The 27,094-nt window shown below is 39.3% G+C and overlaps 1 protein-coding gene across 3 annotated transcripts in view; it reads left to right on the top strand.

Annotated features, from left to right (window-relative positions):
* Positions 1-27,094, top strand: part of dlg2 (discs, large homolog 2 (Drosophila)) — a 787,731-nt gene that overhangs the window by 257,019 nt on the left and 503,618 nt on the right. Inside the window, exon 7 of one of the 3 annotated variants that reach the window (XM_059964523.1) lies at positions 9,633-9,749. The exons of 1 other annotated variant lie outside the window; for it this stretch is intronic. In XM_059964523.1, coding sequence (XP_059820506.1) covers positions 9,633-9,749 — 117 coding nt within the window. Of the gene's footprint in view, positions 1-9,632; positions 9,750-11,389; positions 11,586-27,094 lie in introns of those variants that run through there. One more of the 3 variants, XM_059964526.1, reaches the window with a different exon arrangement.

Below are 27,094 nucleotides of genomic sequence, written 5' to 3'. Positions count from 1 at the left end.
AGGGTTGTAGGCTCAGCCATCTCCATCATGGGCACTAGCCTCCCCACTATTGAGGACATCTTCAATTGGCTTTGCCACATAAGGTGGCATTCATTTTGAAGGACTCTCACCATCCAGGACATGCCCTTTTCTCATTACTACCATCAGAGTGAGTTACAGGAGCCTGAAGACGTACATGCTATGTTTTGGGAACAGCTTCATCTCCACCATCAGATTTCTGAATGTCTCATGAATCCATGAACAATACTTCATTATTTTATTTTCTTTTTGCAGTGATTATTTTTTAATATATTTATTATTGTAACTTGGAGTAATTCTTATGTATTCCACTGTACTGCTGCTGTAAAACAATAAACATCATGACAGTGTACTGTATGTAGTGATAATAAACTTGATTTTGATTCTCTCCTGAAATTGGTGGCAGTTTTGCAGGGAAAACACAGTTACTTGCAAAGCTGTTAGTACTTCCTTCTAAAAATCTGGCCATATCTTTGTAATTTCATCTTCTGTCAGCACAAAAGCCAGATGAACATAAGGAATGAGTTCTTGTTATGCTGGAGATCAGAAGAAAGTGCCTTGCTGGGTATATATTATTTCAGTCATAGAACAGTTACAGTGGTATAATAAATGACTCAAGTCAAAGCTTTTGTGGAGTACATAAGGGATTGTATAGGAAACACACAAATTGCTGGAGGAACTCAGCAGGCCAGGCAGCATCTATAGAAAAAAGCACAGTCGCCGTTTCGAGCCGAGACACTTCGGCAGGACTGGAGAAAAAAAGATGAAGAGTAGATTTCTTTCACCTTTACCAGTCCCCATCCCATTTTCCCTTTCTCACTTTATCTCCTTGTCTGCCAATTGCCTCCCTCTGGTGCTCTAGCACCCTCTTCTTTCTTCCATGGCCTTCTGTTTTCTCCTGTCAGACTCCCCCCTTCTCCAGTCCTGTGTCTCTTTAACCAATCAACTTTCCAGCTCTTTACTTCATCCCTCACCCTCCTGGTGTCAGCTATCACCTTGTGTTTCTCATTTCCCTCCCCCACCTTTTAAATCTACCCCTCATTTTTTTTTCTCCAGTCTCAGCCCGAAACACTGATTGTATTTTTTTTATAGATGCTGCTTAGCCTGCTGAGTTCCTCCAGCATTGTGTGTGTGTTGCTTGGATTTTCAGCATCTGCATATTTTCTCTTGTTCGGGATTATATAAACCATTTTAGTTTTTTGTTGTATAAATCTGTGTGTGTGAGTTAAATGTAAACACATGTACAATGTTGTTATCAAATGCACCTTCTGTCAATGGAGGTTTATGGTGTCATTATAATTTGCTTGTTCATATTTATAATAAAAATCTGTCTTGTAACCTAGTCACGCTGTAACCTATGTTGCAGTAAACTGCTTTTGTCCATATAACTTTTCAATTTCCCATATAATTACAACACCTTACATGTACTTATGGAAGTACAAAGTATATACCTTATGTACTGTACCTTTTGTAAGTTCAAGTAGAACAAATTCTCTTCTCCACCTTTACCTATTCAACTACTTATAGCCTTAGTAAATTCTAATAAAATCTCAGTTCAGATTTCCCGTACTTAATGCATTTGGGTAGAACCAACAGAAATTGATTATTTTCTTAGTTACCCTTTCCTTAGTCTTTTCTTAGCACTACTTTTCATCGGTGGTAGATGAAGCACGAGGATTAGGGTATTGTAATGAATGATTAATTGGGAGTGAATGTTAATGGGTGTAAAGAAATGGTACACATCTTGATTTTGTGTATTAATAGCCCTGAATGGTGATGAACATTATAAGACCATATGACATAGGAGCTTAGGGCATTTGCCCATTGAGTCTGCTCCGCCATTTCATCAGTCTGAACAGTATCCCAGGGCGGGTACTCAGAATGTGTGTGGTACAACTGGCTGGTGTGTTTGCAGACATTTTTAATCTCTCCCTCTCCTGAAGTAGAGTGCCTTCCTGCTTCAAAACATCCACTATTGTCCCTGTACCTAAAAAGGCCAAAGTAACATGTCTGAATGTCTGGCATCCTGTCACACTCCAATCTGCTAATTAAATTTGCAGATTATGTCACATTGATTGGCCTTATCTCAAATAATAACGAGGCAACCTACAAAAAAGAAGTCATCACTCTGACACGGTGGTGTCAAGGAAACAACTTCTCCCTCAATGATGCAAAAACAAAGGAGCTGGTTGTGAACTACAGGAGGAATGGAGACTGGCTCTTCCCTATTGACATCAATGGATCTGGGGTTGAAAGGGTGACCAGCTTTAAGTTCCTCAGTATACACATTACCTAGGACCTCACTTGGCTTGTACATATCAGCTGTATGGTGAAAAAAAAGCACAACAGTGCCTCTTTCACCTCAGATGGTTGAAGAAGTTCGGCATGAGTCCCCAAATCCTAAGGGCCATATACAGGGACCCAACTGAGAGCATCCTGACTGGCTGTATCTCTGCCTGGTAAGGGAATTGTACTTCCCTCAATCACAGGACTCTGCAGAGAGTGGTGCAGACAGCCCAGCGCATCTGTGGTTCTGGATTTCCCACTATTCTGGACATTTACAGTGACAGGTGCTTAAGAAGGACCCAAAAGATCATAGGGGACCTGAGTCACCCCAACCACAAACTGTTTCAGCTGCTACCATTTGGGAAACAGTACTGCAGTATTAAAGCCAGGACCAACTGGCTCCAGGACAGCTTCTTCCATCAGGCCATCAGGCTGATTAATTTGCACTGACACAGTTGTATTTCTAAGCTATATAGATTGTTTTGTTCTGTTCTATATAGATCTTACTGTACATACTATTTATTATAAATTACTATAATTTGCACATTGCACATTCAGATGGAGACATAACGTTAAGATGTTTACTCATGTATGTGAAGGGTGTAAGAAGTAAAGTCAATTCAATTCAATGCTGATTCATTATCCCTGTCAACCCCATTCTCCTGCCTTCTGCATGTAACCTTTTATGCCCTTACTAATCAAGAGCTTATCAACCTCCATTCTAAATATACTCAATGACTTGGCCTCCACAGCCATCTGTGGCAATAAATTTGATAGATTTACCACCCTCTGGCTGAAGAAATTCCTCCTCATCTGTGTTTTAAAGGGATGTTCTAGTATTCTGAGGTGCTGTTCTTTGGTCCTAGAATCTCTTACTATAGGAAACATTGTCCCCATGCCCACTCAATCTAGGCCTTTCATTAATCGCTAGGCTTAAATGATATTCCTGCTCATTATTTTAAACTTCAGTGATTAAAAGCCCAGAACTATCCTACACAATCCTGCACAAGGACTCCCAAGTCCCTTTGCAGTTCTGATTTCTGAATTTGCTCCCATTTAGAAAATAGTCTGTGCCTTTATTCCTTCTACCATAGTGCATGGCCCTACACCTCACTACACTGTATTGGATTTGCCACTTCAAACTTCCTGCTTTCTTAATACTATCTGCCCCTCCACCTGTCTTTGAATTGTCCTCAAAATTGCCCAAAAAGCCATCAATTCCATCATCCAGATCATTAACATATAATATGAAAAGTAGTGGTCCTAATACCAACCTCTGTGGAATGCTGCCAGTCATCAGCAGTCAACCAGAAAAGGCTCCCTTTATTCCCATTAATTTTCTCTTGCAAGTCAGCTGATCTTATATCCATGTTAATATCTTTACTGTAATATCATGGGCTGTACCTTGTTAAACAGCCTCATGTGCAGCACTTTGTCAAAGGCCTTCTGCAAATTCAAGTAAACACCATTGACTGTCCTTTGCCTATCATGTCTGTTATTTCCTCAAAGAATTCCAACAGATCTGTCAGGCAAGATTTCACCTGACTTTGGCCTATTTGATCATGTGCCTCTGAGTACCCTGAAACTTCATCCTTAATAATAGACTCCAATATCTTCTCAAGCACTGAGGTCAGGCTAACTGGCCTATAATTTCCTTTCTTTTGCCCCCCTCTGTTCTTAAAGAGTGGAGTGACATCGACAATTTCCCAGTCCTTTAGAACCTTTCCAGAATCTAGTGCTTCATGAAAGATCACCAGTACTGCCTCCACAATCTCTTCAGCTACTTCTTTTGGAATCCTGGGGTGTATTCCATCTGGTCCATTGACTTATATACCTACAGACCTTCCAGCTTCCCAAGCACGTTCTTAGTAATAGCAATTACACTCATTGCTGACCCCTGACACTCTCAAATTTTAGGCATACTGTTGGTGTCTCCATAGTGAGGACTGATACAAAATTTAGTTCATCTGCCATTTTTTGTTGTCCTCCATTACTACCTCTCCAGCATCATTTTCTAGTAATACAATGTCCGTTCTTGCCTCTCTTTCACTGTTTATATATCTGAAAAAAACTTCTGGTATTCTCTTTTATATCATAAGCTAGTTTACCTTTTCTCTACTTAGTGCTTTTTCAGTTGTCGTCTTTTGGTTTTTAACCAACATCTGGAGCTTCTGTTCTAGTCTTGTGCTTTGTAGGGTAGAGTGGCAATTACATTGATTTTAATTTTTCTGACTTGTGTTTTAAGGGAACTGAATAAATAAATTCTGTTTTTCTCATATAATATTCTTTACCTTGCAAGAGAAATAATATTTTCATCCCTTTACTGTTTAAATTGAAAGCCTTACTGGTTTTAGCATTCTATTTTTATTGTGTGGAAGTTTTGACAGAGATTTGAGGATTATGTTTCTCAATTTGATGTATATTTGGAAATGTGGTTGTCTTAGTTCTACCTCTTGTGCATCTGTTTCAGTGATTTCTAAGAACCACAATGCAAAACAATAACTGCTGATTCTTTCAAGATTTTCAGAACTCTCAATTTTTAAGCTAGTATGCTGAACTAACTTTGTTTGCAATTCATGAATATCATTCACCCAGTTTCAATTAAAATTACCCTGCAGTTCCAGTACCAGCAAACTGGGTTCAACACCCCATGTCTGTAAGGAGTTTTTACGTTCTCCCTGTTGCCATATGAGTTTCCTCTGGGTGCTCTAGTTTTGTCCCACAATCCAACAAGGTACTGGTTGATAGGTAAATTGGTCATTATAGTTGTCTCATGGCTAGGCGAGTGTTAAATCAGGGTTTGCTGGGTGACATGGCAGGAAGGGCTTATTTTGCTCTATATCAAATAAAAATAAAAGTAAGCATTATTTGAAGCATGATATTCAGCAGTACTTTCTTAATTTTACTGTAATCTTGTTTTATGATCTTATTCCTAGTTTCTTGAATGACTCAACTGCAATGTAGTCATTTCTGCTCACTGAAGCAAGAGTCTGTAAGTGATGATTATTATAACATCACTTGTCTTTTGTGTTTTATTTTTAAAACCATGTGGCATAGGTTGCTATGCATCAACCTGCCTAGACTAGGAAAATTACAGTAAAGAAATGGCAGCTCAGGTCAGATAGTTGACCTCAGGTATTTTATCTTTGCTTTTGGTTAGAAATATTTAAAGAAAAGCATATATTTGATTATTATTGTATTATTAAAGCATTATTCGATAGACCCTTTTAATGATATCTGAACAATATATTATTCTTTAGGAATGAACTGGTAAATTCATTTTATTCTTTAGTTTGATTTGACAAAGTACTTGTTCTATTTTCTTTGCACCTGAGCCAAATAAAGTGGATTCACTAAGTTTAGCTCCCAGGCAGATGAGCTTATTGTTAAATATGGGAAAGAGAAACAGAAATAAGTCCTTTCATCAGCTGAAGGGTATGATCAAGGCTTTTGATCTGAAGCATCAATTCTGTTCCTCTTTCCAGATGCTTCCTAATCAGCTGAGCAATTCCAGCATTATGTTTTTAATTTACATTTCCTGTCTGCATTTTAAAACAAATCCATTTATTATTAAGGCTACCCAACAATCTATCATAGAACTTAGACAAAATCACCTTCAATACAAATAGTTATTAAATCTTACAACAATAGATTAGTCTTATATATTGTAAATTGATTGCTTAGAGACCCAATTTAAATTGTAGCACTGAGCACACTAACCAGCAACATGGGCTTCCCTGCTTTTGAAATTTTGTTCTATTGAAATCAAGTTATGAATTTCTAGGCATCATGCTTTGCCTTACTCCTAAAATTTGCCTGGACACTTCAAGTAAGAAATTACTGTAGTATATTGAAGTGATGTTTGCAGTGGGCACACTGAATGATACCATTCCACATGCTGTATGGTTTTTTTTTACAGTATTATGGTGTATTTGAACTTTGTTTCAGGAGCAGTCCTTGTTGGTCACTCTAGGATAACTAACTATTATATTCCATTGTCTTTGCTAATTTTCTCCTTTTCCATCCTTGTCTGGAAATGTTGACTTGGTTGTATGGCACAGTAAATATTTATATGGCTATGTTTGCTTTAGTACCTTTAAAATGTAACAATTACTATTTGTCCAGATAAATATATGTATCATTCTTGGAAACTCAATTTTGCATTGAACGTTTAATAAAATAACTTAGAAATTGGGCTAATACAAATAAAAACAGCAAATGCGGAAAGCACTCAGCAGACCATGCAGCATCTGTAGAAAGAGAAACAAAGTTAACATTTTAGATCAAATACCTTTCTCAAATTGGAAAAGTAAGAAAATCAATTAGATTTAAGTTATAGAGAGGTTGGGAAGAGAGGGTAGTACAAAGGGAACGCCTTTGACATAGGGACACTGGAGTTGCTCAGGGAATGTTGATATTTACAGTGCAACATAGATGAAGTCCTGGAGGAATTCAGCAGGCTAGGTACAATTTATGGAGTGAAATAAGCAGTTGACATTTCAGGTGGTCACCTTTCATCAGGACTGGAAAGGAAAGGGGAAGAAGCCTTAATGAAAAAAAATGGAGGGAGGGGAATGAGTATGAGCCAGCAGGGATAGGTGAGACCAGGTGAGGAAGAAAGTCTCGGGAGGGGTCGAAGTGAGAAGATGGGAGTTGGTAGGTGGAAGAGGAAGGAATCTGATGGGAGAGAACAGTGGAAAGGGAAAGAGGAGGGGCACCAGAAGGAGGTGATGGGCAGGTAAGGAGAAGAAAATGGGTGAGAGGAGCCAGAATGGAAAAAGAGAGAACATGGTTGCGCAGGGGGCGGAAATTAGTAGAAGTTAGAGAAATCAATGTTCATACCATCAGGTTGAAGGCTGCCCAGATGGAATATGAGATGTTCTTCCTGCAACCTGAGAATAGCCTCATTGTGACAGTAGAAGAGGCCATAGACCAACATATGAGAATGACAAGTAAGATTAAAACAGGTGGCCACTGGAAATCCCGCCTTTTGTGGCAGATGGAGCAAAGGTATTAATAGTGATATTTACAATGTTCTGCGGTCTTGCCCTTTCAGAGATATTCTCTTTGTCCTATCTACCTGCATCTAACTTCCCTGTAACTTAAAAATAATTATTTTCCTCACATTCCAATTCTGATAAATGATCTTCAGTGTAAAACTTGAGTGTTGTTTCTGTTTGCACTAATGCTACTTAATTTGAGTATTTTAAGTATTTCTTGTTTTATCTCAGCTTTCCTTAAACATTTAGCTAACTTGCTTGGAGTATGTTGTGTTATAAAACAGTACTTTTGGATAAGTGATTTCATAAATTCTAATATTAATGGAGCTGTTTATAATTTGCAGTTTATACAAATAAATTCACTGGGATTTCCATCTTAAACTGAATCACTGGACAATAGGCCAGTTTATTCATAATTCATGAGAGGCAGATTCATTTGAATTGGGAGATTCAAGTCATGTTTACTGTTTTCTGAAAGAGATGCATTCCTAGAAAATGTTTAGCTTACAGTTTAGCATTATATTGTATGAAGTTAAAGTATGGAACAGTTAGTTTTTTATTGTTTGTGTATAACAATTATGTCTATTGGATAGCAGAAAAGCCACCCTCTGAAAGGGAGATCTGCTAATAACTAGTTTTTGTATTGACCAGCTCCAGGATATAGTACAATGGGATTGGGTTATTAGTTCAGGGTTGAACTTGGTAAATGCAACACATACAACAAACTGGAGGAACTCAGCAGGTCGAATGGCATCTGTGGAAATGAGCAGTCAATGTTTTGGGCTGAGCCCTTTCATCAGGATCTGGTTGAAATGTTGACTGCTTGTTTCCATGGAAGCTGTCTGACCTGCTGAGTTCCTCCAGCTTGTTATACGTGTTGCTTTGACCCCAGCATCTGCAGTGCACTTTGTGTGAGCTTGATAAATATTTTGCAGATCCCTCCATTTAAAAGTAGAGTACAGGCTCCTAGTAATATTAGGTGGGGCTCATTTGTTCATAATTCTTTGGCCGGATCTGCTCACAGGAAGGATTTTACTTCTCTCTTCAAGTATACTGGAGTTTATTTGATTTTAGTTGCAACACTTGTTTACTTGTATTGTTGTAATTTCAACCTGATTTGCTTTTCTGAAAAAAATCTTTCTGATTAAGTTTAAATGTTTTGGATCATTTGAAATTTTAACCATGGGTGAATCTGATCTGCATGTGTACTTGTGTTATCTGAACATGAATGCAGAAGTTATTATTGAGTAACAATAGCCCTGTCAATCACCCCCTCTATCACTTTACTGATGATTTAGTGCAGACTGATAAAGAGGTATTGAGCAGGATTTGAATTCTTTTGAATTTTGTGGAAAAGACCAAACCTATGCAAATTTTAACCTTGGCAGGTGTATCCCAGGGGTAAGACTAGTTCAGATCCATAAGGCTTTAATATTCTTAAGGTCCTAATTTCCATATGGTGATCTAATGTTTTACAAATAGAGTGAATTAAACCGAGTGAAGACTGATTTCTGTGATGGTATGCATTTATGTCTATGAAGTAACTCAGTAATATGAATGGTGCTCATATTGCTGTTGCATTTTTGAAATTTTGTGGTGCTTTAATGCCTATATATATCAGTTGGAAGGAATATCTTAGTTTGGATGGAGTGGGTTAACATCCTTAATTGAATGTTGGCTGTGCATTTTTTTTTGGGTACTGGAGCTCTGCCATTGTACCTATTAGCACTTTCAGAGCTGAGCCTGTGTTAATATTCTTAATAAAATGTGAATAATGAACTAAGATAAAGTATAATTGCAGTTTTTAAGTTTGTTTTCCACTTGTATTATCACTGTTGAAAGAGACAATTCATTATATTTGATGTGGTTCTATTTCCCAGCATTTGTTGGAGTGTCAGTGATTTCATTCTTAGTCACGTTGTTGCTTTTTGTGTCAATGCTCTCCTATTGGCATAACCTCCTTTGTATAACCAATACAAGCCATTTTTCTCAAAGTGGTGGCACATCCATGATGTATATTGTATGCAACACACATTTATACAAAGTTTCTTTAAGTTTAGGTCTATTTGTTGCAAGCAATTACTGCACCTGAATTCGGTGTTACCGTATCAATTCAGTCACTATATGGGTAAGACAGTCAGATGTTAAACATTTGTAACCCTTTGCTACATAGGGTGAAATTGATCAGAGGTTCATGTGAAGCTTCAGGTGCTACTTTATATGCTGCAACTGAAAGTCAGAAGTATTACACATAATATGTTAAGGAGATGCTGCTGAGTGTCAGATAATGTTTTGTGTTATGACATCGCTCTTGCCTCTGGTTATTAGGTTAATCCTTGTGATGTACAAGCCCAGCTGCTTGACTTGACTGACATGGAAGAACAGCAATATGATCAGGAGTTTGAAGATGCTGTGAACTTTAAAGAAGGCACAGAATCCCATCAGGTCAGTTTCAACTTTGGCCAGTGAACCCATTAAAAAATATATCTGAACTCTTCCAGTTGTTGAGACCATTTTCAAATAGGCTGGCCTCAGGTCTAGTCACCTAATAAACAGTAAATCCTTTCTAAAATAGTAGTAACATGGGTATTTTTTCTTGAAGCTATAGTAATAAATTCACAGCATGTTTTTGTTCATGCTTGTAGGGTCATAGTTTAAAGTAAATCTCCTTGCTTAACTTTAACATCCTCGATTCTTAAATCGTCAATATTTTGCTCATGGTAACACTAAACCTAATAGTTGGAACTTAATTGTAAAAAGGGCAAAATAAAGAACATGTATTTTGAATGATATCCAAGAGTAAGTTATAGCCATTGCCCGTGTTTTTTTAAAACATAGTCACTGCAGGAAACATAGTAATTATATCATGCATTATCATGATCCAGAAAATATATTGAGATTACTGAGCAAGCAGTCTGTTTAAATTATATTTTTGAGGAGTAAACATTGGAGTGAAATCTCCAGCTCTTCTTCCAGTTGTACCTTAGGATCTTGCATATCCATGACAGAGCAAGTTTGGTTTAATGGCTCCTTTGAAAGACTGGGTCAGGCTAGTGGTGATTGGGCAGAGAATACATTGGTGGCAAGAGTAATGTGTTAACAGTAATTCCAATCTATTAATTTCATCACTTAAGAAAATCAAATATTGGAAAAGAATTTTTTATATAAAAAAAACCTATCTTTGGCATTGGAAGGAAGCTAACTTTATATCCTTGGAGAATATTGACAAGGAGCAGTTAAGAGATGAAAAAAAATTAATGGTGCAAAGTAAGTCTCCAGTAATGAAAAGTGAAATTTCTGCTGGCAATTGAAAAGGTATGACTGGAACAAAGTAAGGACAATCCACATAAGTAGAGTTTGGATGATTAAATATGTCAAATTCTACAGAGAGGTCAAGAATGATGGCAATCACATAATGTACTAGGTTATAGTTAGGAATCCTGTTTTTTTATGATTTTGGCTAAAACAGTTTGTTCCTACGTGAAAGGGAGAAACTTGATTATTGGCATTTTGATGAAAGTACAACAAAGTAACTTAAACCTAATTTTTTATCATTAAATAGAAAATATAGATAGACCACACAAAATAGTATATAGCAAGTCACAACAATTTCAGGGCTCATAATTCCTAGTCACTACTTAATTGTTGCTGTTGTTGGAAGAACTCCGAATTCTGACTCACTTGTGAAACCACCCCTGGACTCCAGGCACTGATCACGATCTTGGTCCAATAAAATAGGGAAAGGCCACCCAATATTTTCGCAAGGCAGAGAGACCCAGAAAAAGAGTGGAATATTAAGATTCCTCTGAGAGCCAATTTAGACTTGATTTACTGAATTGTCTCTTTCCATATCATGAGAGATATAAATATAAACTCCCCAACAGTAAGGCCCTAGTTTCACTCAAGTGGCTAGTTTGGGCAGAGCACATTATGCCTGCCATCATATTTCCAAAACAGACACTGCATTCAAAGCTCTTTAATGGGAAGTGCTCATTAGGTGGACGAGGGCAAAAGTTCAAGGATGTGCTCAAAACCTCCCTGGAAAAAGTGCAATATCTCCACAGAGTCCTTGGGAATCTCTGGCTCATGACAGCTTAAAGTGGAATAGGAGAATGTGGAATGGTATTGAGAACCTCAGATCCATACATTTACCAGCTCATGGAAATCCTGTATAAGTAGTGGAGGGAAATGGACCACTTTACAACTAGCCAACTGCCTGCACATCAGCTATCAGCTCCTCCGTTTATAGAAGATTCTGTGGTTCCTATGAGCATCATAAAAGTAAGTGGAAGTAAGGCATCCTTCATTCCAAGGTGTGCCTTCAGGGAAGAGAATTTTAATATTAGTCTCATTTTAGAGTAAAAGATGAAAGGGAAATACAAATATTTTGGCAATCCTATGCATCTCGTAATTAACGTTTACTTTGATGTCTTTTCATTACACGTGGAGCTAATAACATTTCATTTTTGTTAACTTTTGAGCTGAAACATTTTCATGCTCACAGTATGTTGAAAAAATAGGTAATACCCACTACTGCCATTGGTTTATCTCCATGCTTAGCACATTATTTGTACTGTATATAGATTGCTTATAATTTACATTTACCTATAGTAATAGAAGTGCCATGATTTTTTTGTCTTCATCCATCCTTGTTTTCGTCTCCAAAGCAGATTTGTGTGCATATATGTGATCCTCAGTAAAACTGGTTTTCAGATTGTAGACTCTTTCCCAGGAATAGGCAAATAAAAAACAAATTTATTACACTATTCACTTCTTTATCATTAATTCTTGGGATAGAATTAAGTTGCTTGGTAGCGCTGAATTGTGCATTGCTTAAGGAGTTTTGACAAGAATATCAAAGTAGAAGTTAATCAATATTTAACCAGGAGAACATTCCTATTATTTTTTTTCCATCATCTGAAAATTGGTGCTGAATCCCATGTTCACAATGGGTCATACAATGTGACAGCCTCCATCGGTCAGAGTTAACCATGGATACTGCATTCTAGCTGTCTATACACGCAAACCTGGGCAGTACAATATGGAGAGCATGCTGTTGTCCGTGTAGCAAGCTCCCCCTCTCCACGCATCTGATGAACCCAAAGGAACAGCAGAGACCGATACAGTTTGGTAACAGCAGCATCGCAGGGGTTGCCAATCAGCACTGAACTCAATATAGGACAGCCTTAGGGACTCCAGCTCCAGATTATTCCCTCAGGGTTTACTCCCGAATATTTCCCCATGAGTGGGTATAGCCACAAGGCAGCAGAGGTTCGAGGTTAGTGTTGTCCTTTTCTTAGATGAGCTGCCAACCATGGCTAATCACCCCTCACCCCATCTGCCCAAAGCCACTGGTTTTAGGGTGCCAGTAACCCACCTTTCCCCCTTCTCCTGTCAGTAGAAACAATTCTCCCTGGCTTAGTAGCTAAGCGACATGTGAAGGCCAGGAGCTGGGCTTGGTTGTCAGAGGCTATTTGAGGTGCACGCCATTGGGAGCATTAATAGGTAGTGGGATCTTTGTCTCATTGTTGCCCCCCCCCCCAAACAACCTTAAGGAACAAGGGCTTACAGTAGTGTTTTTCATAGTTGCATACATATGTTTATAAATGAATATATTGAAAAAAAAGTCTGTCATATATGAAAACTACACATCAATCAGACCCATCAAGAACACTGTTCATCTGTTTACGGGAAACTCTGATGTCCTATTTTTGATATACTGAAAAATGATAAGTGTTCCACCAGTGAATCTATAAATATTGCAGACCATAAGATAGCAATGTTTAAGAGGCATTTAGACAGACATATGAACAGGCAGGGAATTGAGTGATGTTAGTCACGAACTGGCAGATGTGCAGTTTAAGCTGTATCATGTTATGGGCCAAAAGACCTTTTTCTGTGCCATACTGTTCTACATTTCATTAACATTTTTCAATATCTTTGCACTATGACAGAGTCACATCTCTGAAGTATCTCAACAGTTTCTGTACCGAGAACGGTCTGTTACGTATCTGTTCATATTGAAATCATGTTTACAGAATGATGGCTGGGATGGCTGTTAATTGGTTGGTGTTTCTGCACGTTAAACAACATACATGGGGAAAGGTAATCTAGAGTGAGATAATGATGGATTCAAAATTAATTTTGAATAGCAGGTGGGTATTCTGGTTGGAACTATAGTCTGATGCGGTTTCTATAAAGTTTGAAACACTTTGTGGCCAGTCCTTATTTGCATTTGACTTCTGAACCACCAGAAACAGTAAAATGATGGCCAGCTAATTTATTTGAGGTGCATGAAATTTCACACAGGACATAGCTATAACAGGCACTATTTATTAGTAACTAGTTTGATTTGCTCTGGTCTATGGATCTGCCTAGTACTCAGCAGGTCCTATGCTTAATTCAGGCAGAATGTCATTGGCATTCAAACAATCTCACTGAAACCCAGTTCTATGATGAATAATGATGGTCTTTCTGTTTTCATGGGGAGAGGTGCCTCTTAACTGATCAGCACAAAAATGACAGAGTAACCTGTAGGTGGTGTGTAGATCCTTCTTGGAAACATAGAAAACCCACAGCACAATTCAGACCCTTTGGCCCACAAAGTTGTGCCGAACATGTCCCTAACCTAGAAGTTACTAGACTTCCCCATAGCCCTCTATCTTTCTAAGTTTTATGTACCTATCTAAAAGCCTATTAAAAGACCCTATCATATCTGCCTCCACCACCGTTGCTGGCAGCCCATTCCACGCATTCACCACTTTCTGAATGAAAAACTTATCCCTGACATCTCCTCTGTACCTACTCCCCAGCATCATAAAACCATGTCCTCTTGTGGCAATCATTTCAGCCCTGGGAAAAAGCCTCTGACTTTTGCTTTTGTTGTTTGTTGTTTCACCACAGTGTTGTTTTGTGCTGGTAGATGAGATGTTTTGGAGTATTTTCACTAGCTGCATCAATGACCGTCTTCAGGTTGGGAAGTTGGCTGCTTCCCAGCTACACAGAAAAACAATAGTCACTGGAGAAGGAAAATGGAACATTATACGCTTCATTTTAAATGTGATAATCTAATCCTTCAAGTTTCGGATTCTGTTTCCAATTATTTTTTTCCTTCTCGCACACATCTTGTTTAAAGAAACTGCAGACAGGCAGTTAGCAGAGGAGATGTAAACTCGCTGCAAAAGTACCTCATTCTTGTCTTCTGTTGATAGGATGTAGATGCACCTAGGCTAACTTAAGGACTTTCAGAACAAAAAAAAATTGGAAAAGAGCCAGGTACAACATGAGTACCTCAATACTTGATGGCAATAATTCTTTGTCTTGTTTATGAAGCTGTGGATAAATTGTTGTGTGGATTGTGTTAAAGATGCTGGCCTCTATCTGGTGTGTCAAAAAATTAGGCCGAAGATTTGTGAATAATGCCAGAAAGAAAAATATATCATTGGTAAGATTCATAATTTCACAGTAGAATATGTTCTAATATCAAAAAAAAGGGAATTTGAACAGTAACTATCCACAGGAAAGGTTATTGTTGATAGATAATATAACAGTTTAGTTATAATGAATTGTGGTATGGAATATTTTAATTTGTAACACAAGAAATTAATTAAAATGCATTATTGCTTATAACATTTTCTGATGTTAGAAAAAAAATAAGTACTGTATCTGGATTTTTAATTTACACCTGAGTATATTGTTCATAGTATCTGTTGCTACTTTGATCTCAGAAAGTATGAACTAATTTTTAAAATGCATTTGTTTCACAAGGTTAAGTCATCTTAATGTTTTCTATAGTTTCCACTCTGTTTTAAGTGCTTTTATGCAAGGATATTTCTTGTGATAATTTCTTTGACTAATGTATAGTATACTGCAAAAAATCTGAGTTTTACATATTTCACTTTATAAACACGAGATCTTTCAGCACAAATAGGTGATCTGCTGCAGAATGATAGTTTCCTTAGAACGTCTTATTAGGAAAATGTGCTACAGAAAAGGATTTGTAAATAGAAAGAGGAAGATAAGAAGTTAAGAAAAATTCATCTATCAAATTATTTATCAAAAAATTTATCTATCAAGATTTGTACTTCACACAACCTTGATCTAGATAATTTCTGTTTTCAAATTATTGCAATATTGTCAGGCTTTTAACCAAAACAATTCAGTCACAATAACTTATCAAAATAACGATGCATATATTTAATACTAGCAAATCTGAAAACTCTTAATTATTCAATTTCTGAGTTAAGTTGTATGGAACAGAGAAATTGCTGTGGTTAAGGGGAAGTGAAGACAAAATATGGAGTACATGACATTGTGGTGTAAGGGAAAAAAGATTGATTTCTGCCTTAAGAGGTGAAATGCGCTTGAGTTGAAAGTTGACCTTTTGCAACATATTTTATAAAGCCACACATCTGCCCGAGTAGGCTTTGATGGAGTGCTACTTTGTAAGGTTTCCAGATGCATTTAAGAGCAGTTCAATGGGTTTAATTAAACATAATGTAATTAAAACATTAAAACAAAATTAAATAAGCTGACTCATACACTTAGCTTTTACCTCATAGTTGGTGACCCCATTCAAATGATGATTAATATCATGATAAATTTTCTTGCCAAGGGAAAATTTAAAGTAAACATAAGAGCAAAGAGCCATTCTTTTGACTAATTTGAAAAATTAGTTATTTTCAAGAGAATGATTGCAACACAACAATTGCCATTCAACTATCAAGGTGCAAGAATAGTCATTTTAGACCATAAGACAAAGGAGCAGAAGGCGGCCATTTGGCCCATCGAGTCTGTTCCACCATTTCATCATGAGCTGATCCAATCTCCCCTTTAATCCCATTCCCCCGCCTTCTCACCATAACCTTTGATGCCCTGACTACTCAGATACCTATCAATCTCTGCCTTAACTACACCCAATGACTCCATTGCCACCCGTGGCAACAAATTCCACAGATTCACCACCCTATGGCTAAAAACATTTTTTTGCATTTCCGTTCTAAATGAGCGCCCTGCAATCCTCAAGTCATGCCCTCTCATACTAGACTCCCCCACCATGGGAAACAACTTTGCCACATCCACTCTGTCCATGTCTTTCAACATTCGAAATGTTTCTATGAGGTCCCCCCTCATTCTTCTAAACTCTAAGGAGTACAGTCCAAGAGTGGTCAAGTGTTCCTCAGTTGTTAACCCTCTCATTCCCAGAATATATTTTCTAATGAATCTTCTCTGAACCCTCTCCAACGTCAGCACATCCTTTTCACAAAACCGCACACAGTACTCCAAGTGAGGTCTTACCAGTGCCTTATAGAGCCTCAACATCACATCCCTCCTCCTATACTATATTCCTCTAGAAATGAATGCCAACATTGCATTCGCCTTTTTCACCACCGACTCATCCTGGAGGTTAACCTTAAGGGTATCCTGCACAAGAACTCCCAAGACCTGTTGCATCTCAGAACTTTGAATTCTCTCCCCATTTAAATAATAGTCTGCCCATTTATTTCTTCTACCAAAGTGCATGACCGTACACTTTCCGACATTGTAATTCATTTGCCACTTCTTTGCCCATTCCTCCAATCTATCCAAGTCTCTCTGCAGACTCTCTGTTTCCTCAGCACTACCGGCCCCTCCACCTATCTTTGTATCATCAGCATACTTAGCCACAACGCCACCTATTCCATAATCCCAATCATTGATGTACAATGTAAAAAGAAGCGGCCCCAATATGGACCCCTGCGGAACACCACTGGAAACCGGCAGCCAACCAGAATGAGATCCCTTTATTCCCACTCTCTGTTTCCTGCCAATCAACCAACGCTCTATCCACGTATGTAACTTTCCCTTAATTCCATGGGGTCTTATCTTGTTTAGCAGCCTCGTGCGGCACCTTGTCAAAGGCCTTCTGAAAATCCAAATACACAACATCCACTACATCTCCCTTGTCTAGTCTACTTGTAATTTCCTCAAAAAAATTGCACTAGGTTTGTCAGGCAGGATTTTCTTTTGAGGAAACCATGCTGAGTTCTGCCTATCTTGTCATATTCCTCCAGGTACTCCATAACCTCATCTTTGACAATCGAATCCAACAACTTCCCAACCACAGATGTCAAGCTAACAGGTCTATAATTTCCTTTTTGCTTCCTTGCCCCCTTCTTAAGTAGCAAAGTGACATTTGCAATCTTCCAGTCCTCTGGAACCAGGCCAGAATCTATCGACTTTTGAAAGATCATTGCTAATGCCTCTGCAATCTTCACTGCTACTTCCTTCAGAACACGAGGGTGCATTCCATCTGGTCCAGGAGATTTATCTACCCTTAGACTATTCAGGTTCCTGAGTACTTTCTTTGTCGTAATTGTGACTGCGCACACTCCTCTTCCCTGACATCCGGTATATTGCTGAAGTCTTCCTCAGTGAAGACTGATGCAAAATACTCCTTCTGTTCCTTTGCCATCTCCTTATCTCCCATTACAATTTCTCTAGCATCATTTTCTATCGGTCCTATATCTACTCTCAATTGTCTTTTACTCTTTATATACTTGAAAAAGATTTTAGTATCCTCTTTGATATTATTTCAGATTCAGATTCAGTTTATTGTCATTTAAAAACCACAAATGCAATGCAGTTAAAAAATGAGACAATGTTCCTCCAGAATGATATCAACAAAGCATATGACAAAATAGACTACACCAGAAAATCCACATAACATTTGCCAGCTTCCTTTCATAGTTCATCTTTTCCCTCTTAATGACCTTCTTAGTTTACTTTTGTAAGCTTTTAAAAACTTCCCGACCCTCTGTCTTCCCACTAAGCTTTGCTTCCATGTATGCCCTATGCTTTGCTTTTACTTTAGCTTTGACTTCTCTTGTCTGCCTCGGTTGCATCCTTTTTCCATTGGAAAATTTCTTTTTCTTTGGGATGTATCTCTCTTGCACTTTCCTCACTTCTCGCATAAACTCCAGCCACTGCTGCTCTGCTGTCCTTCCCGCTAGTGTCCCTTTCCAGTCAACCTTGGCCAGTTCCTCTCTCATGCCACTGTAATTTCCTCTACTCCACTGAAATACCGACACATCGGATTTCGGCTTGTTATGTATCCCGTAACTGGGTGTCTGACCAGCAGAGAAAGAAGGATCCGTTGGAGTCTGGTGGTACCAACCTAACGGTGTTTATTAGTAAACTACACAATACAATATCAAAATGCAAATATACATATAAAACAAGTCAGCAGTAATAAACCTAAAAGTGTAGGAATAATAATAATCAATAATCAATAATAAACAAGCTCTATCGATGTCCAGGGGTAAATGAATTGTCATAGGAAAGTATACAGTTCAGTTCATAAATGCTGAAGTAGTTATGGTTGTTGTGTTGAAATCGTTGGAGAGAGAGAGAGAGAGAGCGAGCGAGATGTAACAGCAACAGTTGCGGCAGGCAAACCTTTTTGTGGCCTTCTTAATCCGTCGTATCATTGTGGTAATTCAGTTATGACCCCTCTGTTCTTCAGCTAGACCGTTCTTCTGTGGTGGACTCGTCACTCTGGCATGAGTGGACACACACACAAGTCCCCACCGGCCCTGCTGTAACACTGTGAACTTTACTGACCGATCTCCTGGTTCGGTCTCCGAAGCCCCCACCTTTCTGTGGGTTCCCAATACTCAGTCAGTGTCCACTGGTGTGTCTGAAGGCTGTCTCTCCAGACCTGTCTTTTATCCCCACTCACGGGGTCTCAGCTATTCATCAACTCTGAATGACCGTGTCCATCAAATCAGGCCACTCCTGCTATCTCCTGAGGAATGTTAATGAGCAAAGTAAAGTCCTTGTAGTGGAAGGTAAATAGTCCAGGAAGAGTCATAATACAGTAAATCAACAGTCTCTCTCCCCCTCTTATCTGTAGCAAATGTTCTTGCCTGGGTTTTATCTCTCTCTCTCAATAGCAGCATAGCAACAGCAATAGTTTGTAGTTCTCAGGAGAGGGGGTTGGGAATCGTTAACTCTGCACCCCATTTCCATCAGGTTTGTCCATCACTCATAACACCCCCATCCTTCTGGAAATTTTCACCAGTGTGAAAATTAACTAATAAAGCATATTACTGAATTACAGAGTTTAACAAAATACAGAAGTGGTCTTAACTACAAGAATAATACAAGTACACTTTCAAATTAACATCTGGATAAACAGTCAGCAATTACATTCTCACTCCCCTTTGCATGTTGTATTTTAATATTGAATTCCTGTAACAACAGACTCCAACTTATTAACCTCCTATTTTTATTTTTCATGTTAGCCAAAAATACCAAGGGATTGTGTTCTTAGCTTAGGTGTATATTATAAAGTGTGAACCAATACATGTGTGACTATACTGTGGTACATTACAGAAGTTTGTGCAAATACTAATCTCTATTTTACTTTCAAACTTACCATTCAATCTTCCATGATGTTGTCTTTATTATTCACATTCTTTGTTAAAAAAATCAAATTCCTGTAAAAACATATCCTGTTATTCAAAGTGGCATTTGGTCAACCCTTGCCTCTTTTCCACTTAACTCTCACGTGGTTAGCTTGCTGATCAGCTTGGAATAGGCCTTCACAGACTCCTTTCACAGGAGCTATCTTATCACCAATGTTTTCCAAACTCAACCCATTTGCTGAACTTCCACACCACTCATTAATTTTAAGCAGGTCATTAATTTTATCTTCAGGATCTTTAATTCTGTTAGTTTCCAGTTTAACATCTGCAGGAGATCCCTCTTGATCAAAACAACACTTCAAGTTCTGTCTCTCCAAATCACATCCTTGAACAACATCAAGTTGTTTATCTTTAAATTCCAAAACAAACTGTAATTGACTCATAGGCACCTTGTTAACAAGCCACTGCTCAGCTAACAGTTATACTTTGCTCAACAGTTCTGACACCAAACTCAACTTTAAATTTTCTTTATTCAAAAGTTTAGGAACAATACTTTTCCCTTTCCCTTCAATAATATTCATATCACCAGTTTTCATCTCCTCACTAACTTTTAGCACACCTTCTAACACAAGTGACTGAGAATTCTCACTTTCTACTGGTGCCACGGTTAACCCTTTCTTCACTGAACCAAGTCCATCTGACCCAAAAGGATTGCATTCCTTTTCAACTAAATCAGATACCTCAGACTTTTCCTGAGCTTCAACACTAGGTTCAGTACCCTCTGACTCCACATCCTTCATATCCTGAACACAGGCAAACGGGACATCTGTCTCTCCTAGGCTTTCAATACCAGTCCCCTTTTCAAATTCTCAGTTCCCCTGATCCTCCCAGGTTCTCTCTGGGCAACTCCGCTTCAGAGTAACTCAACCTTGCGGGTTAAAACAACCTCGTCTGCTAACCCAGCAGACACCCTCAAGGTAGCGGCATCCTTTTCATCTAGGACTACCCTTATATCATCGGGAACACACTTCTTCAACTGAAAACAAGCCTAACAGATCATCCGTGTCCAACCCTGGACCTTCTAACTGCCTCATCTGTTTCTCATCTTTACTCTGTGCCTCCATAACCTCCTTCCTCGCTCCTAAGTGTCCACCTAGGGGTATTTTATGGGTCAGGTTCAAAATTCCGTTCCTTGACAACACTAAATCTGCTTCATCTCCCTTACTTTCCTTAGCTCCATTATTCTCTGTTTTACCACCCTCTAACCTCTCCTGGTACAAGGTCAGTAAAAACGTCTCTGCTAAATCAACACTGGACTCGTTTAAACTGGTTCCTTTCTCAGCCGCCTTCCTTGACATGCTGCGAGTGATTGCACATGCGGGATAAATCTTGGAATCTATGGGCGGGTCCTCAGCATTTACAAGCTTACTTGTTAATTTCACTGCTGAATACACATCACCACCTGCCAAATCGTTACCAAGTAGGATGTCCACGCCGTCCATCGGTAGTTTCGGCCGTACCCCTATTTCGACTGGTCTAGATACCAGGTCACATTTCAGAAACAGCCTGTGCAAAGGTACGGCCTCGGTCCCTCTTCCGATACCTCTTAACACAACCTCCCCAGTCTCAGTCTCAGGACCGAAGTCTAACATCTTCCTTAGAATCAATGACTGATCAGCCCCAGTATCTCTCCAGATCTGCACTAGAACTGGGATTTCTCCTTCCTTCACAGACACTGTCCCTTCCGAGATAAACTTCTCACGCCCCTCTTGTGCTCTACCTACCTTTGCCTTCCTCATCGATCTGTTGACCGACTCAGTGCAACCATTCGGAGTTGCCGTTTTCCCTTTTCCTGTCTCCTTCTTCTGAGCAAAGCATTTAGATGCTATATGACCAGCTTTCCCACAATTATAACACGTAAAGTTGGGAACCTTCCTGTCAACCTGTTTTTCCTCCTCCCTACCTTTTCCAATAGCTCCCGGCTTATTCTATGCCTTAGCCAGTGGGCTTTCTCTGCCATCCCTGCTGCCTTTCTGGTAGCTCTTATTTAGGGAAAACTTTGTTTTTTGGGTTAAGGCATACACGTCTGCTAATTTGGCAGTCGCAGACAGAGTCACTGTCTCCTTCTCATCCAAGTACGTCTTCATACTCTCAGGGATACAACCTTTGAACTGCTCCATCAGTATTCACTGTAACAGTTTATCATAATCTCCAACGACCCCTTTTGAGGCGCACCAACACTCACAATCCATTTGCATCTCACGGGCAAACTCTAAATACGTGTGGTTCCGCGGCTTTCTCAAGTTCCGGAACTTCTGCCGGTATGCCTCTGGCACCAACTCGTAACTCCTCAATACAGCCCTTTTTGCTTCCTCGTAATCCTTAGACTCATCCATGGACAATGCCAAATGCGCTTGTTGAGCCTTCCCCATAAGTACACTCTGTAACATGACAGCCCATTTCCCCTTATGCTTGTTCTGATTCACAGCCACTTTCTCAAAATGAAGGAAGAACTTATCGACATCCATCTCCTCGAATGGAGGTACTAACTGGATCTCTTGACCAATCTTGAACCCCTCATTTGGGTTTGCTGCCTGGTCCCTTCCCAGCGATGCCTTTAACCTCTCCATTTCCAGCGCAAATTGCCTCTCTTTCTCTCTGTCCTCCCTCTGTCTTGCAGCTTCTTCTCTCTGCCTTGCAGCTTCTATTTCCTTTATCTGGAGTATCTGGAGCTCATGCTCTCTTTCCTCCTTCTCCGCAACCAACCTTAATCTTTCTATCTGTATCTGAAGCTCACCCTTGCAGCATCTGTAGAATCCTTTGTGTTTGTGGTTGTGTATATATACACATTTATGTTTTAAATATTTTCCAAGATCATAACAGTAATGTCTATGCAGTCAAGCTTACAGTGCCTTAAAATTCTTTGATACTGTATCATTGCGGCATCATTTAGGAGTCTTTGCTACATTAATGGGGCATCAGCACATCACTTGTATAGGTGATGATGTATGCTGTCTCCAGGCATACTTTTAACTTATATTGTACACAGGAACCAAATAAACAGAGAGAAACTTGATAAAACAATTAAATTATATGTAGTTGTGTGCACTAATCACCAGCCCTGCCCTGATGAATAAAATAATTTTTGCTGGGCAGATGAACATTATTACTCCAGATAATTATTTGTGTTCTAGTACTTTAAGTTTTAATAGTTGCATTATGTTGTGGTATATTACTTGTCTGTTCCCCAGCGAGCACTCAATTCTCCTTCATTTTTGTTTTCAAACATTTTCCAAGATTGTAACAATATGAATATTGAAAAAGAACAAGATGAAATCCTATTGAGAAGCAATTTAGATATGTATTAAGAGGAAATGTTATGGGCCAATTCGGATAGTGCTGGAAAATGAGCATAGAGATCATGATCAAACACGAGGAAATCTGCAGATGCTGGAAATTCAAACAACACATACAAAATGCTGGTGGAACACAGAAGGCCAGGCAGCAGGTTCGTCAGGACTAACCAAAAGGAAAGATAGTAAGAGATTTGAAAGTAGTTGGGGCAGGGGGAAATGCGAAATGATAGGAGAAGACTGGAGGGGGTGGGATGAAGCTAAGAGCTGGAAAGGTGATTGGCGAAAGTGATACAGAGCTGGAGAAGGGAAAGGATCATGGGATGGGAGGCCTCAGGAGAAAGAAAGGGGGAGGGGGGAAGCAGCAGAGGGAGATGGAGAACAGGCAAACAACTAAATACGTCAGGGATGAGGTAAGAAGGGGAGGAGGGGCATTAACGGAAGTTAGAGAAGTCAATGTTCATACCATCAGGTTGGAGGCTACCCAGCCGATATATAAGGTGATGTTCCTCCAACCTGAGTTTGGATTCATTTTGACAGTAAAGGAGGCCATGGATAGACATATCAAAATGGGAATGGGACATGGAATTAAAATGTGTGGCCACTGGGAGATCCTGCTTTCTCTGGCGGACTGAGCGTTGGTGTTCAGCGAAACAGTCTCCCAGTCTGCATCGGGTCTCACCAATATATAAAAGGCCACACTGGGAGCACCGGGCGCAGTATATCACACCAGCCAACTCACAGGTGAAATGTCGCCTCACCTGGAAGGACTGTCTGGGGCCCTGAATGGTGGTGAGGGAGGAAGTGTAAGGGCAGGTGTAGCACTTGTTCCGCTTACAAGGATAAGTGCCAGGAGGGAGATCATGATGCGTCTCTAACCTAGCACACTGGACCTGCTGTAGGCAACAAATGGAATTAATACTTTCTTACCATTTTAAACACTTCTGAATCCATCTGCACTGTCTTGGCTATTGATTGCCTTAGTGAATCAGCACAAGAATCTGTTATATAAATAGATAACACCTATTCAAAGTGAGCCTGCAGCTTTTAAAAGGTGGATGCATAGTGGCTGTAGGTGTAGGTCATTCAAGACAATTGTACAGAGGTACAGTGCAATACTTGCGTGAGTACCATAGAAACGTCAATGACTGCAGAAGCATGGTCAGGATCAGTGAGAACACCATACCCAACAACTGAAACCCTAGTCTCCACCACTCCACTTATCTGTACCACTGCTCACTGCATTGCACTACTCATTGATTGATCACCTACCAGTATTCTCCATCAATCAGGACTGGGACCTAATATTCACTATCCCCACTATTTGTGCTACTACTGAGTCCAGAAGAAGCGTCTTGGACTGAAAAGTCAACTGTTCATTTCCTTTCATAGATACTATCTAAATTGCTGAGTTCCTCCAACATTTTGTGTATGTTGCTACTTTTCTTGCAACTTTACATGGTGTGTACACACTGCTGAGAATTCAATTATTGTTGCTGCCGCACCTAAACTCAAAGTGCAATAACCAAAAGCTGCAAATAGCCAGGCAACAGTGGAAGAGCAAGAGAGCAAAGACAAAAGTGCATTATCATTGGACTCTTAGAACCACCACCTTGGATATGGATCATTTGCATTATGTACAGGTTACCTTAGGCTACTTCCACACTACGCCGGATTAATCTGTAACCGAAGCTTTTTCTCTTCGTTTTTACCCTCCATCCACACTAAAATGGTGTTTTTGTCCCCTGAAACCGGAGCTTTCCAGAAACACTTTCCAGGGTAGGTATTTTTGAAAACACTGCTTGAGCAGATCAGTGTGGATGGGGTAACCAGAGTCTTTTGAAAACACTGTCAGACGGCAGCGCGCTATTTCATTGTTTTCTTGAATGCAACCTAACAATTTCAGAACAGATGCAAAGAGACTGAAGCCAGAAGAGTTTGAAATGTACTCACCAAATACTTTGACCCATACCTTTCTGACTAAATAAGCATACTGTACTCACTTTGCCCTGCTTTCTGTCCTTGCTCATATGAAGGAGGTTTACATATTTATGCAAGTACTTCTCTGACAAAAGAGAGTTAGTCAGTTTTTCAATGTTCATCGTCAGCCGGGTCAATCTGTCCGTGAACTCCATCGGTTGCCGCCGTACGCTGCAGTATTTTTTTTTAGTTTTAAGTTCTCCTGCGCGAGAGCCAACAGCTGTTCATCGTTTTAAGTTTTTCTAGTCTGTAACTACACAAACGCACAATTTTACGGCGAGATTCGACACCAAACATGTCGCTTGTTTTCAGTAGATGTGTCCTGCACATGCGCAGGAGGAGGAGATTCACCGAAATCTCTGTTTCAGTGTGGATAGAGATATTTTCAAAAACGCATAATGTGGACACCTATCGTTTTTATGCAAAACTGGCGTTTTCAAAATTATCCGGTCTAGTGTGGATGTAGCCTTAGAAAGAATCACTAGAGGATCCTGTAAGAATGTTCGATGCTAGGGTAACCCAGGTGCTAGCACAAGTAAAGGGATGGGTGCGCATGAGTACAAATATAGTGAATTTTGATGAAGATGTTGTTGGGGCAGCTTCATAGAAAGGCAAACGGCACTTACAATGAAATATTTGGTGTTTGGCAGACCTGTTAGAATTATGTGCCCATATCAAATTACATGTAGGAATCTAGCATCATCTTGCACAGAATTTTATGCAGGTTTAGAGGGAATCCTCTACAGAGTGGAATGTAGCTAACACAATCATTACACCCTTTATCAACCTAAATTACCCAGATTTCAGTATTGTAGTGGAATCTCATACTTCTTTCACATGTCTTCACTTTGCTGCTAATGTAAAATGCCAACATGGTATTGAATGCTTTCCTGCAATCTGCACTCTAATGCATTGCCATTATTGCTGAAGAGGTACACTGGGTGACCTCAAATCTGCCTCCAACTGCTTACATTCATATTCTAATCAGTCATTCCGTCAATTGCCAGTGTTAAACAATCATCAGATCATACTACTGCCATTTATGCAGGAAGCTTCAAACTGAATGCAGGTCTTCATGGTGCAAATCTGCTCATTTTTTTTCCAAAACTGTAAAAATCCTAAAAGCCAGCAGCCTTTTTTAATTCTGGTGCAGCCATTGGGATCTTATACTAAGGAGCAGTAGAATACTTAAAGATTGTACTGTGTTGCTGCCAGTTGACATTATTTGCATGTGATCTTTTTCAGATACCTTTGCTGGGATAAAGTCATTTGCACAAATGGTCTAAAAGCTTTTTAAGCTAATTTGGCAGCGGGTGGGAATGGGAGTGATAGGGATAAAAATGGGGCAGTTGGTGTACAAGTCGATATATCATCTTCTGAGACTGTGAGGAAGGACAGGCAGGTGATAGGGTGAATTTGTAGTCAGTCAGATGAGTTGAAGTGTAACATGTGACAAAATCAAAAAGGGTGATGAATGCAGGACTGAAAGTGTTATATTTTGAATGCACACTATATATGGAATAAGGTAAATGATGCTGTTGAACACTTAAAGATTGGCAGGTATGACGTTGTGTACATTATTGAGTCGTGGCTGAAAGAAGTTCATCGTTGGGAGCTGAACATCCAAGTATACATATTGTATTGAAAGGACAGGCAGGTAGGTGGAAGGGGTAGTGTAAAAAATGAAATGAAATACTTAGAAAGAGGTGATATAGGATTAGAGATGTAGAATCATTGTGGGTTAAGAAACTGGAAGGGTAAAAAGACCTTGATGGAAGTTATATACAGGCCTCTGAACAGTAGCCAGGATGTGTAATCCAAATTAAAATAAGAGACAGGAGATAGAAAAGGCCTGTAATAAGGGAAATGTTACGATAGTTATGGGGGGATGTCAATATGCAGGGAGATTGGAAAAATCGGTACTGGATGCCAAGAGAGGGAATTTGTAGAATGCCTATGAGATTTTTTTTAGGACAGCTTGTGTTTGAGCCCACTTGGGGAATGACAATTCTGAATTCAGTGGTGTGTAATGAACCAGGATTGATTTGGG

This window comes from Hypanus sabinus, chromosome 3 (assembly GCF_030144855.1).
Source record: "Hypanus sabinus isolate sHypSab1 chromosome 3, sHypSab1.hap1, whole genome shotgun sequence".
NCBI lineage: Eukaryota > Metazoa > Chordata > Chondrichthyes > Myliobatiformes > Dasyatidae > Hypanus > Hypanus sabinus.
Note: the sequence above shows the minus strand (reverse complement) of the source record. Positions and strands in the feature narration are given on the sequence as shown.